This window comes from Lepidochelys kempii, chromosome 1, assembly GCF_965140285.1.
Source record: "Lepidochelys kempii isolate rLepKem1 chromosome 1, rLepKem1.hap1, whole genome shotgun sequence".
Lineage (NCBI taxonomy): Eukaryota > Metazoa > Chordata > Testudines > Cheloniidae > Lepidochelys > Lepidochelys kempii.
Window position 1 is genome coordinate 261,928,701 of NC_136380.1, and position 22,299 is coordinate 261,950,999.

Genomic DNA, 22,299 nt, shown 5'->3' on the forward strand with positions numbered 1-22,299 from the left:
AAGGGCTCAGCCAGGGTGGGTGAAGAGCTCCCAGGCGCCCCGCCCCCCACACTTCTGGCGCTTTGTACCTGCAGTGGTTTATGAGGAAGCTGTGGTGATGCAAAGGGCCCCTGTGGCTGTCTCCTCCGCAGAGAACCAGTGTGTTAATACCTGAGGGTGAGGAGTGAGGTACCCCAGCTATCATGGGACCAGGCTGGGGTGACACTGGCCTAACCCAGGCTTGGAGCACTGTTGGGCTCAGGCTGGCCCTGGCAGAGGCAGGAGGCTGGGACTTAAATGCCTGTGATCTAAAGGGGCCCAGATAAGGGGCCTGCAGGGTGGCAGGGCAGGGCACAAGCAGGTGCTGGGCCAGCAATGGGGCAGGGTGGGAGCTGATATTATGGCCAGGGGGTGGGCCCCAAGCTGGTGCTGGCTGAGGGGGCGAGCTGGGCCTGACATAAACATTCCCACCTGCCCCCCGTGTTGCTGTTCCCAATGTAGCTTTACATATGGCCCCGAGCAGAGGCTGCATCCTACCCCAGAGCTACGGATGGCTCCTGAGTCCAGCCAATCTGTTGCTGCTCTCGCTCCACCTCGCTCTGCTCCCGCCAGCCGTCCCCACTGGGAGCGGAAGATGGACAAGGAAAAGCGCCCGGGGTTTTATACAGCACCGGAGTAGCTGATCACACTATTTGCAGCCAGCTGGCCCCTGATCCCTGCTTGCTGCCCGGTCCTCGGAGGTGGAACCTGACCCCAGATGATCAGCTGGAAAGCCCTTGCTCAGATTGACAGTCTCCAGGGGCCAGGCATGGCCCAGGGCCGTGGCGGACTAGTTCCGCGAGTGGGTGAAGTGGGGCTATGTGATCAGTGTGGTTGCACCCATGTTGACCACCAAGGCTAGACCAGGACATACAAACTCTGCACTGATCCGTCTTTTTCCATTAGCAGCAAACCTGTGTTTGCCCTTCTCTATGGCTGGAGCTTAAAGCTCTGCAGCTTGACCAAGCGCTGGCTCCTGCCCATGGCCAGAGCTCCTTCCGAAGAGGGATGATGGGGCCGTGGCTGGCTCTGGTGTGGGGGTGGGGACTTTGAAGGCATCTGTTCAAGGCCTGTTGGTGCTGGCAGGAGTGTGTTTAAAATTCAGAATGCTTTCCCTGCGGGTGTTGCTCCATTTGTCACCAGCAGAGAAAGAACAGACCCACCCCCTGGGGGCCATGATTAATCCTGGGTGCCCCAAGTGGGTGGGAGCTCTCTCAGCCAAGCATGCGCTGCACGGGGGGAGCAGAGTTTTGGGGCGTGTAAAGCAGCCGGCGCTGGGGAAGTCAGGCGTTGATTGCCGTGGCTCTTGGGGATGGGGGCTTGCTGGCCCACTTGCCTTCTTCCTTCCCAGGACTGAGATCAAGGCCAAATGAGCCCTTTCTTCTTCAACCTTTCTGCTGTTGGGAAAGGCCTACACCTCCCTTGCCCTGTGGCGGTCCCAGGAGAGACCAGAGGGCAAGTTTCCGCCTTGACCCGTGCTGTGACCTTCCTAATAGGCTGGGCATGCATCACCCCCCCCTGTACAGAATGGGAGAGGCCGGGGGGGGCCACAGGCTCTTAACAGGGACAGCTCTACCCTTAGTCATGGGGAGGGGCCCACAGCAGTCAGCACCTGGGAAGTGTCCCAACCCCACCCCCTGCTTCAGCTCCAATACGCCTCAGCCCCAGGCTGCTCATGTGTAGCTGGGACGGGGCTGGTGGCTCGTGCTGAGGGGCACTGAATGAAGCGCAGCTGGGCTGAACGGCTGCTGTAATTTATGTGCTTCCCCCCCAGAGCCAGTAGGGGCGAGGGGAGGCCGTGTGGCCCTGTGGCACAAGCCCTTGTGGGGCAGAGAAGTCCTGCTCTGCCCCTTACTAAAGACCACAAGGCTTCAATGCCAGTGTAGCTCTTCCTGGGCCTAAGGCCACACCCTTGGGCCTAAAGCTGCCAGAAGCAAAGGGGCTGCTGGATGTGTATTTCTGAAAGAGGGACCCTCCGAAATGCTGCGAACACCCCCCCCCGGCAAGCTGGGAGCCCGGGTCTGCACATGCACAACAGCCACTGGACACACACTCAGTCTGGCAACAGGGGCACTTTTATTTCTGTAGGAGACGGGGGGGACTTACCAATAAAAATGACCCAAGGCCGGCAGGACACAAGGGTTGAGCCCTGGTTCTGCTTTGTCTGTCCATGGGCCAGGCTTTAGTGCCCAGCCCGCTCACGTTCCCCTGTCACAGCCAGTTGCACCACTCAGGCTCCTGGGGGTGGGGGTGGGGGTGATATTTATTGCTAAGAGGTGCAGCGGCTCAAAGGACCAGGGGCTGGAATGACGTGAATGGAGGGAGAGGAACCTTTCCCCTTTGGGTCACCAGTCCAACCCCCATCCCCCACTGGGAGGCTTTGCCAGCTGATTGCTGCTTGGTGGCCCATGTGAAACACGTTAATGGCTTTATTCCAGCATCCGCCGGAGGGGCCAGGTGGCCAGCGCTCTCTGTCTCACACACCTGGCAATTGGCACTGATTGGCCTCCTTGTTCGCAGCCTCAGCAGAGGCCAAGAGCCAAATGGGCCTTGCTGAGTCAAAGCCCCTTGGTTTACAAAAAAGGCCCGTTTGGGCTGGCGGGGGCGGGGGGGGGGGTGTGGTAGCCTGCCCTGCAGGGCTAAGCCCAGCCTCTCCCACTGCAGGGCTTGGGCTGGTACAAGGCCTAAAGTCACTTAATATCCAGGCATCAGAAACCAGATGGAAGCCCTAGTTCAACAAGGGGAGGAAGGTAGGCACCCTGCCTGGCCTCAGCATGAAGTGGGTAGGGAGCCCTTGGTGGTGGTCTGCACTGGCTGTCACTGGGCGTGCACGCCTCAGCCAGGAGCGGACAAGACGGACACGCCGCATGGGCTTGTGCCAGAGGAGGCATCCCATGGTGCTAACCTGCCCTCACTATGGAGCAGAGGCCCAAGCCTGCTGTTCAGTGCATTATGCAAAGGGCATGCACCGAGTCCTCCCCACCGACGCCTTTGCCGCCATGCAGCAACCAGAGCGCAGTAGGAAGGAAAACTGGCAGCTGTTTGTCAGCTCCTGCAGAGCCCTAAAGTTTGTGTGTGAACTTCAGATCAGCAGGGGGGGAAAAGCAAGCCGGGCCTAAAGGAGCATTTTTGTTCCACTTTTCTCCCCGCACGTCTCTCTGCTGCTCACTGTTGCCCTGCGGACAGATGAATGGGGGGGTGGGGGAGTGATGGGGATTAAAAGGTAACGCAGTGTGGCATGTTTACCTTTAGTAGCTGGTCCAGCTAAGAGGTTTATGCGGCTGTTGCTGCTCATTAGAGGAGCTGTCCTCTAGCTCAAGCATTAATGGCTTATTATTCTGGGACTGAAGGTCCCCAGTTCAAATCTGACCTCAGCAGCATCACCTGTACCAACCCTGCAAGCTGTATCTGTGGCTTGGCCCTTCCAGTAGCTAAGCATGTGCTTCTTGCCCTCGCAGTAGAAATACAGCTCTAGAGAGGGACTGCTCAGGGGCGTGGCACCCTTACAGGGCTAGCACTCCGCCTGGCAGCCATTAGCCACCCACAGACACACGCGCCAGCAGTACAAAGCCCTTTTGAAAAGGACTGAAGCAGAATTAAGGAAACAAAAAATTGACAAGGGCCGCAACTGAGTGAAACACGCACGTGACTAGCAAAGCCCGGCCCCTACGAAGGGAAGAGAGCCGTTTCCCCAGGCTGACAGTAGCAGTGGCTTTTCAAACTCATGCCGGGGGGTCGAAACAGCTTGGGCACAAAGGAGCTTGACCACCTCCATGGTGGACCACGGTGAGTGGCTGAACATGGTCAGGGAGACGCAGGCTGACCCAGCCTGAGAGCCTGTGGCTACAGTTCCGTGGGGCCGCAACTGCTGGGCGGGGCTGTGCCATAGGTAGCCGGTGCATGCAATAACCGGTGGTAGGGGAGTGACTGACACCCTGCAGGCCCAGCACTAGCAGCAAGCCCAGCGGCCAGCTTGGCACTGCTGCCTGCTCTGGAACCTGTACGAGTGGAGAGGGGAACATGGCTGGGCCTGGGGCAGGGGTGTGTGTGAGAGAACAATACAAGGTTGAGGGGGAAGCAGTGACGCGCACGACACGTATGGCCAACACACCCAGCGCGCTGGGAGCGCTCAGGCCCTGGTCTGGAGCCACTCCAAGCCCCACACGCCCTGCTGGGCGGTAACCTGGCAGGAGCGACCATCAGGGCCAGCTGCTGGGCAGTAGCTGCAGCCAGAAAGGCTCCATGGTGAAGCCAGGCCATAGAGCCTACCCACTGAGACAGCTTTGCATCCCCTTTAAACCACCATGCCCCCATCAGCCCCCACCTGAGCTGCCAAAGCCAGCGCTCAGCCTTGCCCCGGCTGGCAGAAATGTCCCACAGAAACTAAAAATAATGACCAGCCCCCAACCTCAGCCAGCAGTCACTGTTTACGTAGGACCTATGTTTTGCTACTCTGCAGCTAGCAAGGGACAGCCCTGTGTTCACCTACTGACCCACAGCCCTGGCCCGCGGGCGCTAAATGCAACAAGAACTGCAGGGTCAGCTAGGCCATCATTCGAAACATTCAAAAACGGTGTAAGACAAATCCCCAACCCTACTCGGCACTGGTGCCTAGCGTGTGAAGGGGAGCGAGCTGAGCTGGCAGAGAAGGGAAAAGTAAAACTCCTTGTGAGCCCTTACCAGCTGCCCTTTTGTACAGTTCGTTTATACTGGTGATTGTGTGCCCTTGTTTACAACCCACGTGGAGGGGCAGAGGGAGGGGACGGGCTGCACGTGCTAACCCAATGGGCTTTAATGGCTATTGCAATTGCTTGTCTCACATCTCCCACCAGTTGTCCTTCCCCTCGAGGGGGTGGGGGGTGGTGCTTTCCCCATTGCCAGCTGGGCTTGGACGTGACTCCCCTGGCCAGAGCAGTGGAGTCCCCCGGCTCCCGTCAACATTGACCGTTCTGGTACAAGTGTGATGTGATGGACAGGTAAACTGGAAACAACAGCCGTGCATCAATCACAGGGCACATGCATGCCTGTTTCACCATGCACGTTATCCGCGTACTCTCAGGAGCTGTGGGCACCTGTTCTGGTGGGGATTCCCCCACCTTCCTCGCCCCTCCTGACACCCAGCCTAGTGCCACCAGCTATAATGGGGAAGCACCTCTGGTACTTCGCTAGCAGGTGGTCTGGGCTGACAAGACCGTTAGCCCCAGAGGCTGCTGGGACATAAAACGAAAAGATGAAGGTTCTTTTTAGACAGTGACCTCAGTCTTGCTATTAGTGGAGAAGGGCCGCGGGGGCTGGACATAGTGGGTGGGCGTCTGGCTGAAGACCTCCGGCAGCTTCTCGACGCTGAACTGGCGCTTGTTGGCATAGATCTGTCGGCGGACATCAGGGGGGTGGTGATGGTTGGGGTCCCAGCTTCCCTTGAAGGCCGGACTGGCCACCAGTGGGTGGGCGTTGGTTTTCACCACTTTGGCCTTCTGCCCAGGTGTAGCCAAACCAACCAAGGCACAGCTGTCGTGCAGGGAAGGCATGTCTTTCTGATGCAGCCCCATGGGTGGGAAGGACAGAGGACCAGGCGGAGGCATGTCCACCATGGGAAACCGCTTGTAGAATTCTTCGGGCGCACTCTCTGCAGGGGAAAACAAAGCAAAGGGCAGGAAGTCAGACAGCCAGGGAACACACCCGCCTTCCTGGGCTGCACAAGAGCCTTTCGCCTCTCTGCCTGCCAGGATGGCTCTCCTCCATGCCTGTCCCCGCCTCCCCCGGACCTGGGCTTCAATTCTGCTGCGAGGGACAGAACCTTAGCCATTTCACACTCTGGCCCCCGCTCCATGAATGCAGCAGCTTCCCTTGCGCAGCCTTGTCCCAGGCCCCTTTCCTTCACTGATGCCTGTGCTGAGCCCCCACCCCTGAGCTAAACTTTGCTCGAACTCAGCACACATGACACTTGCAGTCCCTGCCTCTCTCTCCAGGCCTGCGGAACCGCTAGAGCTGGGGGGCCGCACTGCTCTCCCTGACAGCACCAAGGATGTCCCGTTTCCTTCCCTCTGGCCTTGGGGAAATCACAGTCACTGCTACCACGGGATGCTGGGAGAGAAGAGCTGAAGCAAAGCCAGAGGAAGCACAGGCTGGTGACGCAGCCCTGTCCGGTCCCTGGGCTGCGGTAGCACATACCTACGGCCTTGAGCGTGGCGTACTTGGCGTAGTCCGGAGCTTGGTGGGGCATGGTGCTCATCATCTGCAGCCGGTTGCTGTGGGCATGTGGCAGCCCCATCTGGGGGGCGATAGGGGGGCTGACCACAGCGTTATTCAAGTGCATATTGTCTGGAAATGCAAAGAAAGATTCTGGGAGGGAAGGTTTAAGGGGTCAGAGAGTCAGAATTTAAGGCCAGAAAGAACCATTAGATCATCTAGCCTGTCCCCCTGTCCACCACAGGTCATTCCATTTCGGCTGCTTACCCCAGTACTGAGCCCAGGAATTTGTGCGTGGCTACAGCACATCTTCCAGAGAGGCCTCCAGCCTTGATCTGACAGCAGCAAGAGCCTGAAAATCGACCACTTCCCTTGGTAGTTTGTCCCAATGGTTTCACCTCCCGCACTGATAAAAATCTGTGCCTTAATTTTAATCTGGCTTCAGCGTCCAGCCATTGGTTCTTGTTACACCTCTTGCCACCACATTAAAGAGCCCGTGTGTTCTCTCCATGAAGGTGCTTGTGCATTAATCAAGTTACCTCTCCATCTTCTTTTTGAGAGGCTACGCAGATGGCACGTGTTAAGTGGCTCCCTGCAAGGCATCTCCTCCCGCCTGCCAATCCTTGTTTGTTGCTCTTTTCTGCACCTTCTCCAATTTTTAAACATTCTTTTAAAACTGCCGACCCCAGAACTGGATGGGTATGCCAGGGTCAGTCTCACCAGGGACATACACAGAGGTAAAATCACCCCCCCCCACCCTCCCGTTTATACACTCAAGGAGAGTTAACAGCCCTTTTTGCCACGGCACCGCACCGGGAGCTCAGGTGGAGTTGCTGGTCCCCTAGGGCTCCTCGCTCTTTTTCCGAGTCACTGATTTCCAGGCTAGAGTGTCTGGCCTGCCTTCCTTGGTCCTAATTATATATATTTGTATTTAGCTGCATAAAAATGCATTTTAATGTTAACAAGCTCACCCTTCCCCCACCCTGGCCTCAGGTTTGGATACTCCCTCCCCCCATGCGTCCCCACAGTCTCCCCTGGCTTTGCCCTGAGCAGTCAGACATCTTTGCTGAGAGCAAACATCACCACCTGCCTAGTGGGACTGGACACCTTGGAGGACTGATCAGGGAACCTTCTATGGCTGTGGCTCTGGTGATAGTCTGTCCCCAGATCAGAAGAGGCCAAAAGCCCTTTGTGACCGACAGCTGTTTGGTGACTGGCATGAAGGGCGCATTCCCATTCCAATGGGACACCCACAGCCCTGACACCGCCATTCCCGTCAGCACTAACTGGCCTCCTCTGCAGAGAGACCAACGCTGAATGGGCCAAAGGACCTGACCTCCTGTCACTCCTAGCAGCAGTCCCTTGGTGCCAGGCTTGGTGTGGGCCATGTGGGTGCAAAGCTAGGAGAGTGGGTGCCCGTGTATCTGTTCAGACTTCAGGCTCCAGGGCTCTCAGTCGGGTGACATTCACCAGCGGTAACTTCAGATCAAAGCATTTCAATGCAAATTCCCCTTGCCCCCTTTAACCCGGGACAAGCATCACTGGCAAATGAAAGAGAAAACAGAGCCTTCCCCATCTTCCCCGAGCAGAGTTGAACTAAACTAAGAGGCCACTGGATTAGCAGCTGATTTCCCCGTGTTACACAGCTGGGGACCATGGTGGTACCAGTGACTCCTGGCTCCACCAATCCTCCCATTGTCACCACCCAGGGGAGTCCCAAGGGGACAGCATGGGATAGCGATCAGCCCATCCTTCAGCAGAGGAGAAACATTCCCCCCCCCACCCACCTCGGAAGCAGATCCCCTGCGGGGACATCCCCCGGCCACATGCTGGATGACCTCACCGGTTACCATTCACCAGCACTGGGACTAGCTCCAGCTCTGAGGGGGAAATCCCAGCCACCTGTGCTCTAGAAGGATGATATACAGCATGGATCCCACCCACCCCAGGTGCACTCTGGCCAGTGCCGGACGCTGCCCTGAAGCGTATTCTGGCGTGCTTTGCTCAGCCTAGCTTTAAAGAACCCAAGCGATGGGACTTTCCCCAGCACTGCCCCACCACGGGACTGCTCCACCTCCTAACACACCTCACGGCTAGGACAGTTTTCCTCCCTCCTCCATGCTCCCACCTGCTAGCCCGGGTGCAGCTAGTAACCCGCCAGCCTCGGGGGCTCCTGCAGCTTGTCCTAGCCGGATGACTGCACTGCGCTTTGACCTGTGAGCTGCAAACACACACTGGCTGCTGCCAGGGCAAATGTCACTTCCAATCTTTCAGAGAAGCAAGCAGGGGACTGTCAGCCTGGAGGGGGAGCCTCCTCCCAGAGGCTGAATGGGTAGGCAGCAGGGAGCGCACTGGAGAAGGGGCAGAAGGCACAAATGCAACTTATGCAAGCCTCGAAAGCTGCCCCCCTACAGCAGGGGCAGACACAGCCGCCACGCATCCAAATCAGTGTTGTGTTTCACCTGTGCCAGCTGTTCTTGGTGATGACTGTCCCAGAACCAGGAGCAGAACCAACAGGGAGCCCAAACTTCCTGAGCCTCAACATATCTCGCACCCACAGCCTCTGCAACATCCATGAGAGCAGCAAATACTGGGAGGGTGGAGAGAGGCACTCCCAGCTTCCCAGGGGAGTGTCGACAAAGAGCAGTGACGGGGCCCCAAGTGGGAAGAAAGAGGCCCCTTGAAGAGGAAGGAATTCCTCGTTTGAGAGTAGGGTTCTGGTGAAAGAATTTCCAGGGGCTGTATCCCCTCCTCCCTGGGAACCCCTGATGCCAGCATGGTGCCCCCAGCACTCCCCATGACCAGCGCCCCCTTACGCTGGGTTGACATTAGGAGAGGAGCTCAATGCCTGCAATCCTCCCCATGACCAGCATTTTGGTGGGGGGCCGCTCTCTCACCCTGAAGTCCACTGCGGGAGGGCTGCCTTTAAAGCTCTACTTTAAATAGAAAACAACAGAAACAAGGGAACAGACTTCCTCCCATGCATGTTCTTCTACTGCCTCTGTGCAAACCGCCCTGCTTGGTTTGCTCCACCCCCCCCAGCTTCCCTCCTGCCCCCCTCGAGTCCCATTCACAGAAATGGAAGGAGACCGGGAGGCCCTCTGCTGCCCACAAACCGGTCCCTGCCCAGCACAGATGGGACCGTGGGGAGGGCGGGAGGTGATGCTCTTACCTGTGCCATTTCTGGGGGAGCTCCGGGCAAGCCCGTCACCCATCTGGACCTGGATGCTGCCCAAGTGGCTGTCAGTCATGTGGTCAGAGGGGCCGTGGCCCGGCTGCTTCAGCAAGTCTGTGAGCGTTCTGGAGAAGGCGGAAAGGAAAGTAGCAAACCAGCGTCACGTGAGGGGAGTCTCCACACTCTCCGCCTCACGGGCGTGCGATACAGACACTTGGTGCAGACATAAGACCACTCAGCCAATGCACCTCAGTTTAGACCCACAGGGCAGGCCTACGCTTCATATGCGGCACTGCTGCAGCGCTTTAGTGAAGATGCTCTCCCCGCAGCGTAGTGAATCCTCCTCCCTGAGAGGCAGGAGCGGTGTTGGCGGGAGAAGCTCTCCTGCCATGATAGCACTGTCTGCATCAGCACTTAGGTCCGTGTAACTACGTCGCCCAGGGGGTGGATGAGTCACATCCCCGAGGGACATAGTTATATTGAAGTAATTCTGTAGTGTAGACCTCCCCACAGAAACCCTGGTTATTCCAGCCTAGGGCTCAATACAGCACTGCCAATGCACCTCCACTCCGGCCTGTAGAACCCACAGCTATTCCAGTGCCGGGCCACTACATGGGTCTCCCAGTGCCTCTCACACAGCCGCTTTCCAGCCCTGTGCAGCGATGGCCCAACAAACCAAACGTCATGGTGGCCAACCACCAAACTCACCTGCCAACCAAGGTGGGATCTGAACTCTGTGCTAGCCAAGGATAGAAGGAAAGGCCAAGCCCCACGTAGCCACACCCTCCCAGCACGCTCAGCCTTGTAGCATGATCCACTTCCTCTTGAAAAGCACGACCACTGTGGGGCACTTTGTCAATGTTACAAGGGAGGCCCTTGCCACCTAGTAAATGGTCAGTTGTTGCTACTGTTAAAGGGGTGGGGTGGGGGGCAGGGGAATTAAAGAGTGAAACCTTTGTGTTCATCACACTGCCCTCTTTCCCTTCCTGCACACCCAGAAGCTGGAGAGACCCATTTGCATGACTAGATTAAAATAAAGAAAGACATGAGGCTTGGCAAAGGTTACGGGCTTGGGGACACAATACCTGAAGGGTGTAAAAGCAGTGAGGGAGAGGAATTGTTCCGAGTGCACCAAAGATGTATAACTAGGAGTAATGGGATGAAACAGAGGAGGAAAACTCAGGCTGAATAACAGGGGAGGTTTCCCAAGGGACAGAGCTACCAGAATGTGAATTGTTTGCTAAGGGAAGCAATGGAAACCCCAGCGCTTGAGTCATTTCAAACTGAAGTGGAGAAAGCCCTGGAGAAGAGACTGTAGGGAAAGATCCGGCATCAGCAGGGATGTGGATGAGCCAGATGTGACCTTTCTTGGCTATTCTATCCATTTTTAATCATCCCTTTCTGAATAATGACATTAAAGAACATTACATAAGCGTAATTTGTTTAACATTCATGTGTGAAGACATCCCAGAAATTCCATGGTGCATGGAAGCTCCCAGAGCAACATATACACTCAGAAACCAGAACAGCCATGGACAGCAAGTTCCAGGATCAGATCCCCATGGTGCTATTGCATGAAAATTAGCATAAAAACAAGCCTGTTCTGCAAGGAAAGACCACGCAAGGGGTGTCTAGATAGTTTTTTCTGCCTCCAATCTGTATGATCATTCGCCTCCACTTTCCTTCTGAACACAGATTTGCTGCTTTTACTCTGTATTTCTCGCATATTCCACTGCAGATGCTTCTGTCACAGCCTGTCCCTGTCCCCTGCCTCTGGACAGACACCAGTCTGTTGTGAGTGGACTCAACCACTGGATCCCACATGCTCCTAAGTCAGTCAGGTCTGGGCAGAGCCTGGTCATTGGTTCTAGCTCTGGCTTTCTCAGACTTCCTCCCAGGTATCCGTTTGTGACCCTGTGTGCCTAGGGCAGCCTTCCCTGGAAATGCCAAGGTCAGGGCAGGCTGTAAAAGGGAGAGACTGGTGGGTAACACTGAAGTTAAGCTCCCCAAACAGTCACAAACTGTGCTCCTGATCCCCCACACTGGTTATCAAGAAGCATAAAAGGAAACCACACAGCCCCCTTTTAGTTCATTCCAGTTCTCTGGCTCCCAGTCAGCACCTAGGTCCAGTACAGTGAGCAGTTATTTTAAACTTGGCTCACATATACAAAATGTTCTTCTGACCCCAAAGGGTCAGTCACGTTACCAGGTCAATATGAGTTTGGATCTTACACAAAATACCATGCTGCCAGCCATTCCTTAAGCATCTAAAACTAAAAGTTTATTATAAAGAAAAAAGAAAGAACAAGAAGAGAGAAAACAGTCACATACATACAAAAACTTCAAAGTCCATATATCAGGTTCTTAGCAGCATAGGTACTGACTCCGTGGGTGCTCTGGGGCTGGAGCTTCCACGGGGAAAATTAGTGGGTGCTCTGCACCCACTGGCAGCCAAGCTCCCCTCTCCCCCTCCTTTTCCTCCCCCACCCCGAGTGCCCGCTCCTCCGCCTACCTCCCAGTGTTTCCCGCCTGGCCACCGCCAAACAGCTGTTTGCATGCTCCAGGAGGGAGGGAGAGGAGCGGGAAGCCGCGTGCTGGGGGCGGGAGGCGGGGAAGAGGAGGGGCTGGGGCAGGGATTTGGGGAAGGGGTTCAAATAGGGGCAGGGAAGGGGCGGAGTTGGGGTGGGGACTTTGGGGAAGGGGCTGGAATGGGGGCGGGGAAGGGGTGGGAAGAGACTGGTTGGGGAGGGGCCTCATGGAAGGGGTGGAGTGGGGGCGGGGCCGGGGACAGAGGTGGGGTCGAGCATCCAGGGGAAAGAGGGGAAGTTGGTGCCTATGCTTAGCAGTATTGGTGAGTTTGCTGGCTTGAAAGTCCCTCTGGAACGCATCCACAGCTTGGATGGGTCATTCAGTCCTTTGTTCAGAGCTTCGTTTGTAGGAAGGTTATTCCAGAGGTAAGAAGCAGGAATGAAGACAAAATGGAGAAGCTGCAGCTGCCTTTTATAGTCTTTTGCCATGCAGCTTGTATTTCCTTTGTTCCAAATGCAAGCTGCCCAGCACATGGCCTGGAAGCATTACAGTTCTGTCCATAGGCATGTCCCTGCATGCCTTGTTGAGTCATAAGGTGGATCCCTGACCCTTTCAATGGGTTCATTGTACAGTTGATGTCCCTTGATGGGCCATCAAGCATGTTAGGCAGTGTTGATGCCAATCTGTCTGGGGATGTCATCCAGATGCACAGCACAAGTTTGGAAATATATATATCCCCTACATATCTATACCTCATAATACAAAGATGAGACAAACATATAAACAGGACGATCATACTTGGCAAATTACAACATTTTCACAGATACCTCACTCGGCATATCTGGCACGACTCAGTGCCATTTTACAATATTGGGATTTATAATACCCTAAAGTGCCCGCCCCCAAATTCCACACAGCGTCACACTGCTACCCTACCTTGTGAAGTGGACTCTGCGGCCCAGCCATCTTAGACCCCAGAACCAGTGGCCCCACCCTCCTGAGCCCCAATTGCTCAGAGACACTCTTCCAACATTCCACCTTGCTGTGAGTGCTCTGAGCTTCTTGATCAACCCTTTCAGGGACAACATGGCAGGCAGGCAAGCAAGCAAAGCACTAAAGCATTACAGAGCTTTGCAAAATAAGAGTTCTGAGACATCCCCCTCCAAAGTCTGTTCTCATCCTTTCTGTGAGGCCTGCATCTCAGGCCAGGCAGAGTGCCTTCTGCCTTCTCTCTCTCTCCAGCCTGGTCTCCTGGCATGTGGCAGTGGCCAGCCCCCCGTCACAGAGATCATCCCCCTTAAATACAGTCTCTGACCCCTTGTGCCCATGTGCCCAGGCTAAGAAAAGCCAGCCCTTTCCCCTTCTGTGTAGAGAGCTTGTGTTCCATGTGGATGGCCAATAGTTGAGAGACAGAGCTGATGACTCTAGTTTGTTTTGTGATGGCTTCTCATTCAGTCTTTCAGCAAGGCCCTCCGCACCGCTCCTGGGAAGGGCAGCATGTGGGATGCAGCATACTAACCTGGCCCTGGACAAGGTGAGTCCTGGGTTCAGCTCCTAAACAAAAGGATATCCTAATCCAAAATGAAGGTTACCATCCAAAACGGAGTTTGCACTTTGATACAGACATAGCCTACTTTGTCACAGCTTCTATAAATGGGTCATTCCTGTATCACATTTAATTGTGTCTTGGCATCTGGACAATGAACTGAGACTCAGTACTGAAGTACATAACCATGAACTTTACACTAGTTTTTCCCGCACTACAAGGGAATTGCCACAGCTTTCACCAAACTTCTAAAGTCCTGGACTAGCATTCCCAGTGCTGAATGTAAAACTAGAGATGGATTCTCTGAGGACAGTCCCTTTGCCAGTTGTTCCAGATCCCAGTCTGGAATGGGGAAGGGCTGTTCCTAGGACTGTTATGCTTCACTCCAGCTCCTGTCAGCGACTGGTGAACATCATAAGCTAACTCTAACAGTAGCCAGTGGAGACAGTGCTTAGAAAGCACATGCCATTGGTTGATCATCTTGCATCAGTCTCTGAGAATTTGCACCAACTGAGATCTTGGGCTTTTTGTTAATCTCAGAATATTTCAGTGCTGGTCTTTCGATGGCAACCTTTGTTTAATTCCTCAACATTTTTCTTTTGCTAGCCATTGCTGTATCATTCTGTATTAGTCTCCAAGAGCACTCTGCCTGTGACAAATGAGGGACAATTTGCTTAGGTAGACTAACATGGCCACGAATCTCCATAGGTGCTCCTTGATTTTGGGTCTTTCCATTTGCACAATTGACTCCACTTTTCTTGGGTCCAGTCTTTGTCACTGAGTCCGTGTCCTACATACCTGCCCTCACTCAGCCTGACCTGGCATTTGTGCCTGTTTGATCTCTGGCATGCTGCTGAGCAGTCTGCAGTCTGTCATTGAGGTGTGGATTGTTTTTGTTCCAAATCAGCAGACCATCACCAGTAATTATTTCCACCCCATCCAGATCCTCGAAGATCTAGGACAGGACATATTAGTACAGCTCAGGTGCTGAGGCAATCCCAAAAGGAAGTAGCTTAGCCATTGGGTCTCCCCACTCACCCTCCCCCCCCCACCCAACCCAAGAGGGATGTTGAAGGCACAGAGATTTGGTTTGATTTGTATTTTGGGGTGAGGATTTGAACTGGGTTTTCTTTTATAGGAATTGATTCACATTCCTCCCCACTCTGTGTCCCCCAGTAAAAATACTATTTTTTCCACCTTTTTATAACCATAGCTATGAGTCAGTTCCAGCAGGCTGGAAACTGGTGGGCTAGGCTTTTATCTTTTGTCTCTGGCAGTGGTAGGACATCTCTGTCACTGAAGACCATGCTACCTGAGGCAACTGGCTTGTTCTTCTTTTATCAGCACTCAAATGGGCCTGTTGCATCAGCAAGTTCAATGTTATTTGACCTACATTTTCTTGGGCTTCTTTATGGTCATTCTTTTTTTGTGACTTTTCCTCTTGAAATAAAAAGAACATCAATCCCAGCAACCCAAAGCAACCTTACAATATCAAAACAGTGTAGACAGCTGTCAATAAGAGTCTATGCTATAATAAAAAGAGAGTGCGAAGCCCAACAGTAAGCAGCAACCCTCTAAACACAATGAAACAGTTTGCAAAGCTCTATGCGCATAAGCAACCCTACAACAACAAACAAAGCTCACAGCCTCAAGCAAACTCCTCCCCCACTCCCAACCAACACAAATAATATACCAGGAACTGTTACAATAGCCAAGAGTGTTCTTAAATAGGGAGGGTGTCACAAGCACGTTAAAGTATCCAAAAATATTAGATTTCACCAACCTCCACTGTCACTGTCTAGAGCAATGGTTCTCAACCAGGGGCACATGTGCCCCTGGGGGTACGCAGAGGTCTTCCAGGAGGTACCTCAACTTATCTAGATATTTGCCTAGTTTTACAACAGGCTACATAAGAAACACTAGCGAAGTCAGTACAAACTAAAATTTCATACAGACAATGACTTGTTTATACTGCTCTATATACTATACATGGAAATGGAAGTACAATATTTATATTCCAGTCGATTTACTTTATAGTTATATGGTAAAAATGAGAAAGTCAACAATTTGTCAGTAACAGTGTGGCTGTGACTTTTGTATTCTTATATCTGATTTTGCAAGCAAGTCGTTTTTAAGTGAGGTGAAACTTGGGGTACACAAGACAAATCAGACTCCTGCAAGGGGCACAGTAGACTGGAAAGGTTGAGAAGCACTGCACTAGAGCAACCCCACAACAAACCTATGTGTGCCACTGTCAAGGTTCCTTCCCCACTCTGAACTCTAGGGTACAGATATAGGGACCTGCATGAAAGACCCCCCCTAAGCTTATTCTTATCAGCTTAGTTTAAAAGCTGCTACCACCAAAGTGTTATACAAAGAACAGGGGAAGTGCCCACTTGGAAACGTCTCCTCCTCAAAAAAATATCCCCCCAAGCACTACACCCCCTTTCCTGGGGAAGGCTTGATAAAAATCCTTACCAATTTGCATTGGTGAACACAGACCCAAACCCTTGGATCTTAAGAACAATGAAAAAGCAATCAGGTTCTTAAAAGAGATTTTTAATTAAAGAAAAAGTAAAAGAATCTCCTCTGTAAAATCAGGATGGTAAATACCTTACAGGGTAATCAGATTCAAAACATAGAGAATCCCTCTAGGCAAAACCTTGAGTTACAAAAAGACACAAAAACAGGAATATACATTCCATTCAGCACGACTTATTTTATCAGCCATTTAAACAAAACAGAATCTAACGCATATCTAACTAGATTGCTTTCTAAGGGTATGTCTACACGACGAAATTAGGTTGAATTTATAGAAGTCAGTTTTTTAGAAATCGGTTTTATATATTTGAGTGTGTGTGTCCCCACAGAAAATGCTCTAAGTGCATTAAGTGCATTAACTTGGCAGAGTGCTTCCACAGTACTGAGGCAAGCGTCGACTTCCGGAGCGTTGCACTGAGGGTAGCTATCCCACAGTTCCCACAGTCTCCGCTGCCCATTGGAATTCTGGGTTGAGATCCCAATGCCTGATGGAGCTAAAACATTGTCGCGGGTGGTTCTGGGTACATATCGTCAGGCCCCCGTTCCCTCCCTCCGTCCGTGAAAGCAGACAATCGTTTCGCGCCTTTTTTCCTGAGTTACCTGTGCAGACACCATACCACGGCAAGCATGGAGTCCACTCAGGTAACCGTCACCGTATGTCTCCTGGGTGCTGGCAGACATGGTACTGCATTGCTACACAGTAGCAGCAACCAACTGCCTTGTGGCAGCAGACGGTACAATATGACTGGTAGCCGTCATCGTCATGTCCGAGGTGCTCCTGGCCACGTCGGCCAGGAGCGCCTGGGCAGACATAGGCGCAGGGACTAAATTTGGAGTGACTTGACCAGGTCATTCTCTTTAGTCCTGCAGTCAGTCCTATTGAACCATCTTATGGTGAGCAGGCAGGCGATACAGATTGCTAGCAGTCCTATTGCATTATCTTCTGCCGGGCAGCCATGAGATGTGGATGGCATGCAGTCCTTCTGCACCGTCTGCTGCCAGCCAAAGATGTAAAAGATAGATGGAGTTGATCAAAACAAGAAATAGACCAGATTTGTTTTGTACTCATTTCCTTCCCCCCCTCTCCCGTCTAGGGGACTCATTCCTCTAGGTCACACTGCAGTCACTCACAGAGAAGGTGCAGCGAGGTAAATCTAGCCATGTATCAATCAGAGGCCAGACTAACCTCCTTGTTCCAATAAGAACAATAACTTAGGTGCACCATTTCTTATTGGAACCCTCCGTGAAGTCCTGCCTGAAATACTCCTTGATGTAAAGCCACCCCCTTTGTTGATTTTTAGCTCCCTGAAGCCAACCCTGTAAGCCGTGTCGTCAGTCGCCCCTCCCTCCGTCAGAGCAATGGCAGACAATTGTTCCACGCCTTTTTTCTGTGCGGACGCCATACCAAGGCAAGCATGGAGGCCGCTCAGCTCACTTTGGCAATTAGGAGCACATTAAACACTACACGCATTATCCAGCAGTATATGCAGCACCAGAACCTGGCAGAGCGATACCGGGCGAATAGGCGACGTCAGCATGGTCGCATGAGTGATCAGGACATGGACACAGATTTCTCTGAAAGCATGGGCCCTGGCAATGCATGCATCATGGTGCTAATGGGGCAGGTTCATGCTGTGGAACGCCGATTCTGGGCTCGGGAAACAAGCACAGACTGGTGGGACTGCATAGTGTTGCAGGTCTGGGACAATTCCCAGTGGCTGCGAAACTTTCGCATGCGTAAGGGCACTTTCATGGAACTTTGTGACTTGTTTTCCCCTGCCCTGAAGCACATGAATACCAAGATGAGAGCAGCCCTCACAGTTGAGAAGCGAGTGGTGATAGCCCTGAGGAAGCTTGCAACGCCAGACAGCTACCGATCAGTTGGGAATCAATTTGGAGTGGGCAAATCTACTGTGGGGGCTGCTGTGATGCAAGTAGCCCACGCAATCAAATATCTGCTGATATCAAGGGTAGTGACCCTGGGAAATGTGCAGGTCATAGTGGATGGCTTTGCTGCAATGGGATTCCCTAACTGTGGTGGGGCCATAGACGGAACCCATATCCCTATCTTGGCACCAGAGCACCAAGCCTGCGAGTACATAAACCACAAGGGGTACTTTTCAATAGTGCTGCAAGCTCTGGTGGATCACAAGGGACGTTTCACCAACATCAATGTGGGATGGCCGGGAAAGGTACATGACGCTCGCATCTTCAGGAACTCTGGTCTGTTTCAAAAGCTGCAGGAAGGGACTTTATTCCCAGACCAGAAAATAACTGTTGGGGATGTTGAAATGCCTATAGTTATCCTTGGGGACCCAGCCTACCCCTTAATGCCATGGCTCATGAAGCCGTACACAGGCAGCCTGGACAGTAGTCAGGAGCTGTTCAACTACAGGCTGAGCAAGTGCAGAATGGTGGTAGAATGTGCATTTGGACGTTTACAGGCGCGCTGGCGCAGTTTACTGACTCACTTAGACCTCAGCAAAACCAATATTCCCACTGTTATCACTGCTTGCTGTGTGCTCCACAATATCTGTGAGAGTAAGGGGGAGACATTTATGGTGGGGTGAGAGGTTGAGGCAAATTGCCTGGCTGCTGGTTACGCGCAGCCAGACACCAGGGCGGTTAGAAGAGCACAGGAGGGCGCGGTACGCATCAGAGAAGCTTTGAAAACCAGTTTCATGACTGGCCAGGCTACGGTGTGAAAGTTCTCTTTGTTTCTCCTTGATGAAACCCCCCACCCCTTGGTTCACTCTACTTCCCTGTAAGCTAACCACCCTCCCCTCTTCCCTTCGATCACCACTTGCAGAGGCAATAAAGTCATTGCTGCTTCACATTCATGCATTCTTTATTCATTCATCACACAAATAGGGGGATGACTACCAAGGTAGCCCAGGAGGGGTGGTGGAGGAGGGAAGGAAAATGCCACACAGCACTTCAAAAGTTTACAACTTTAAAATTTATTGAATGACAGCCTTCTGGTTTTTGGGCAATCCTCTGTGGCGGAGTGGCTGGTTGGCCGGTGGCCCCCCCACCGCGTTCTTGAGCATCTGGGTGTGGAGGCTATGGAACTTGGGGAGGAGGGCGGTTGGTTACACAGGGGCTGTAGTGGCAGTCTGTGCTCCAGCTGCCTTTGCTGCAGCTCAACCATACACTGGAGCATACTGGTTTGATCCTCCAGCAGCCTCAGCATTGAATCCTGCCTCCTCTCATCACGCTGCCGCCACATTTGAGCTTCAGCCCTGTCTTCAGCCCGCCACTTACTCTCTTCAGCCCGCCACTTACTTTCTTCAGCCTGCCACCTCTCCTCCCAGTCATTTTGTGCTTTCCTGCACTCTGACATTATTTGCCTCCACACATTTGTCTGTGCTCTGTCAGTGTGGGAGGATAGCATGAGCTCAGAGAACATTTCATCACGAGTGCATTTTTTTTTCTTTCTGATCTTCACTAGCCTCTGGGAAGGAGAAGATCCTGTGATCATTGAAACACATGCAGCTGGTGGAGAAAAAAAAAGGGACAGCGGTATTTAAAAAGACACATTTTATAAAATAGTGGCTACACTCTTTCAGGGTAAACCTTGCTGTTAACATTACATACATAGCACATGTGCTTTCATTACAAGGTTGCATTTTGCCTCCCCCCACAGCGTGGCTACCCCCTCAACCCTCCTCCCTCCCCATGGCTAACAGCGGGGAACATTTCTGTTCAGCCACAGGCAAACAGCCCAGCAGGAACGAGCTCCTCTGAGTGTCCCCTGAAGAAAAGCACCCTATTTCAACCAGGTGACCATGAATGATATCTCACTCTCCTGAGGATAACACAGAGAGATAAAGAACGGATGTTGTTTGAACACCAGCAAACATACACTGCCATGCTTTGTTGTACAATGATTCCCGAGTACAGTGTTACTGGCCTGGAGTGGTAAAGTGTCCTACCATGAAGGACGCAATAAGGCTGCCCTCCCCAGAAACCTTTTGCAAAGGCTTTGGGAGTACATCCAGGAGAGCCGCGAATGCCAGGGCAAATTAATCCTTTCACATGCTTGCTTTTAAACCATGTATAGTATTTTAAAAGGTACACTCACCGGAGGTCCCTTCTCCGCCTGCCGGGTCCAGGAGGCAGCCTTGGGTGGGTTTGGGGGGTACTGGCTCCAGGTCCAGGGTGAGAAACAGTTCCTGGCTGTCGGGAAAAGCGGTTTCTCCGCTTGCTTGCTGTGAGCTATCTACAACCTCCTCCTCCTCCTCCTCCTCCTCCTCCTCCTCATCTTCTTCGTCCCCAAAACCTGCTTCCGTGTTGCCTCCATCTCCATTGAAGGAGTCAAACAACATGGCTGGGGTAGTGGTGGCTGAACCCCCTAAAATGGCATGCAGCTCATCATAGAAGCGGCATGTTTGGGGCTCTGACCTGGAGCGGCCATTCGCCTCTCTGGTTTTCTGGTAGGCTTGCCTCAGCTCCTTAAGTTTCACGCGGCACTGCTTCGGGACCCTGTTAGGGGCCTCTGTCCTTCATGCCCTGGGAGATTTTGACAAAGGTTTTGGCATTTCAAAAACTGGAACGGAGTTCCAGCACGGATAGCACGGATTCCTCTCCCCATACAGCGATCAGATCCCGTACCTCCCGTTCAGTCCATGCTGGAGCTCTTTTGCGATTCTGGGACTCCATCATGGTCACCTCTGCTGATGAGCTCTGCATGGTCACCTGCAGCTTGCCACGCTGGCCAAACAGGAAATGAGATTCAAAAGTTCGCAGTTCTTTTCCTGTCTACCTGGCCAGTGCATCTGAGTTGAGAGTGCTGTCCAGAGCGGTCACAATGGAGCACTCTGGGATAGCTCCCGGAGGCCAATACCGTCGAATTGTGTTCACAGTACCCCAAATTTGACCTGGCAAGGCCGATTTAAGCGCTAATCCACTTGTCAGGGGTGGAGTAAGGAAATCGATTTTAAGAGCTCTTTAAGTCGAACTAAAGGGCTTCATCGTGTGGACGGGTGCAGGTTTACATCGATTTAACGCTGCTAAATTCGACCTAAAGTCCTAGTGTAGACCAGGGCTAACTCTTTACAGGAGTTCTGACCTGCATTCCTGCTCTGGCCCCGGCAAAACCATTACACAGACAGAGCGGACCCTTTGTTTCTCCCCCCACCCAGCTTTGAAAGTATCTTGTCTCCTCAGTGGTCATTTTGGTCAGGTGCCAGCGAGGTTATATTAGCTTCTTAACCCTTTACAGGTGAAAGGGTTTTTCCTCTGGCCAGGAGGGATTTAAAGGTGTTTACCCTTCCCTTTATATTTATGACAGCCACGCATGGCTAGTGTAACACTGAGGCGGTCATTAGCAGCAGGGCTTGAGTTTGGAACCTCTGGAGCTTAATGCACAAGCCTCTACTGCTTGAGCTAAGACCCAGGGCTGTTAAGCTTGCTATGGGGGGGGGGAGGGGGCTATCAACCTTTATGTGGCCTAACCACCACTGAGTGGGCATGTCTTACACTAGCAGAAACCCCTACAATAGGCCATTGTGAACAGACCAAACAACCGACCAATGAGCGTATGCAAACATTCATGAGAATCCCTCCAATGACAGACTGGTGGGAGTATCCCAGTGGTTGTTAGCAAGCCAGCCATCAGAAACCCATATGCACAAACCAGTGCTCAGAAAAAACCCTACAGTAACAAAAGTGTCACAGCCTATTACTCAGAACCAGCCCTCTGACAACAAAACATACACTGTCCAGTGTTCTTGAGCAAACCTAAGATGATCGCCATGCATGTGCAATGACGGAAACATGTTAGTAAAGATGGAGATGTCAAGCTGGGGAGCCAGAGCCTGAAGATCCAAACCAAGCCCTCAGGTCTGACTAACCCCCAGTTTTTGGATACTTTGAATCCAACCCCCGACTGCAGTTGAGGCCCATCTCTGGAAGGAACCGTTGGCAATTCTTTTCCAACCCATCAGCAAGAGGAGCCAGAGGAGGGCGAAGGAGACAGTGTGGCTATCCAAGGAGCGGAGCAGCAAATTAGTGACAGTCACGGGTGACATTGCCCAAAGCCAGGATGAATTCTTCACCTCCACACTCAGAGAGAAGCTGAAGGTCGCAGGCTGGTGACTGGGAAAGAAGGTGTGGGAGGGAAACCAGTGAATCATTGAGTGAGTAGAAATGTGGCAGCTCAGTGGGGGTGCTGCAGGGTACCTACCTCATAGCCGAGTTGGGTCACTGCACTGGCCTCCCCCACTGAAGTTCAAATCATTAGCTAAAGCAACACGTGAGATAAGCTTGGGAGTCTCAGCTTAGTCTCCAGTGGAACTGT

General features: G+C 52.7%; 1 protein-coding gene across 2 annotated transcripts in view; it reads right to left on the minus strand.

Annotated features, from left to right (window-relative positions):
• Positions 1–2,071: 2,071 nt before the first annotated feature.
• SHISA8 (shisa family member 8) overlaps positions 2,072–22,299 on the minus strand; it is a 34,460-nt gene continuing 14,232 nt past the window's right edge. Inside the window, exons 2-4 of one of the 2 annotated variants that reach the window (XM_073327221.2) lie at positions 9,380–9,507; positions 6,190–6,360; positions 2,072–5,644 (exon numbers count right to left, since the gene is read on the minus strand). In XM_073327221.2, the coding sequence (XP_073183322.1) occupies positions 5,262–5,644; positions 6,190–6,360; positions 9,380–9,507 (682 nt within the window). In that variant the 3' untranslated portion in view covers positions 2,072–5,261. The remainder of the gene's footprint in view (positions 5,645–6,189; positions 6,361–9,379; positions 9,508–22,299) is intronic. The other variant, XM_073327222.2, reaches the window with a different exon arrangement.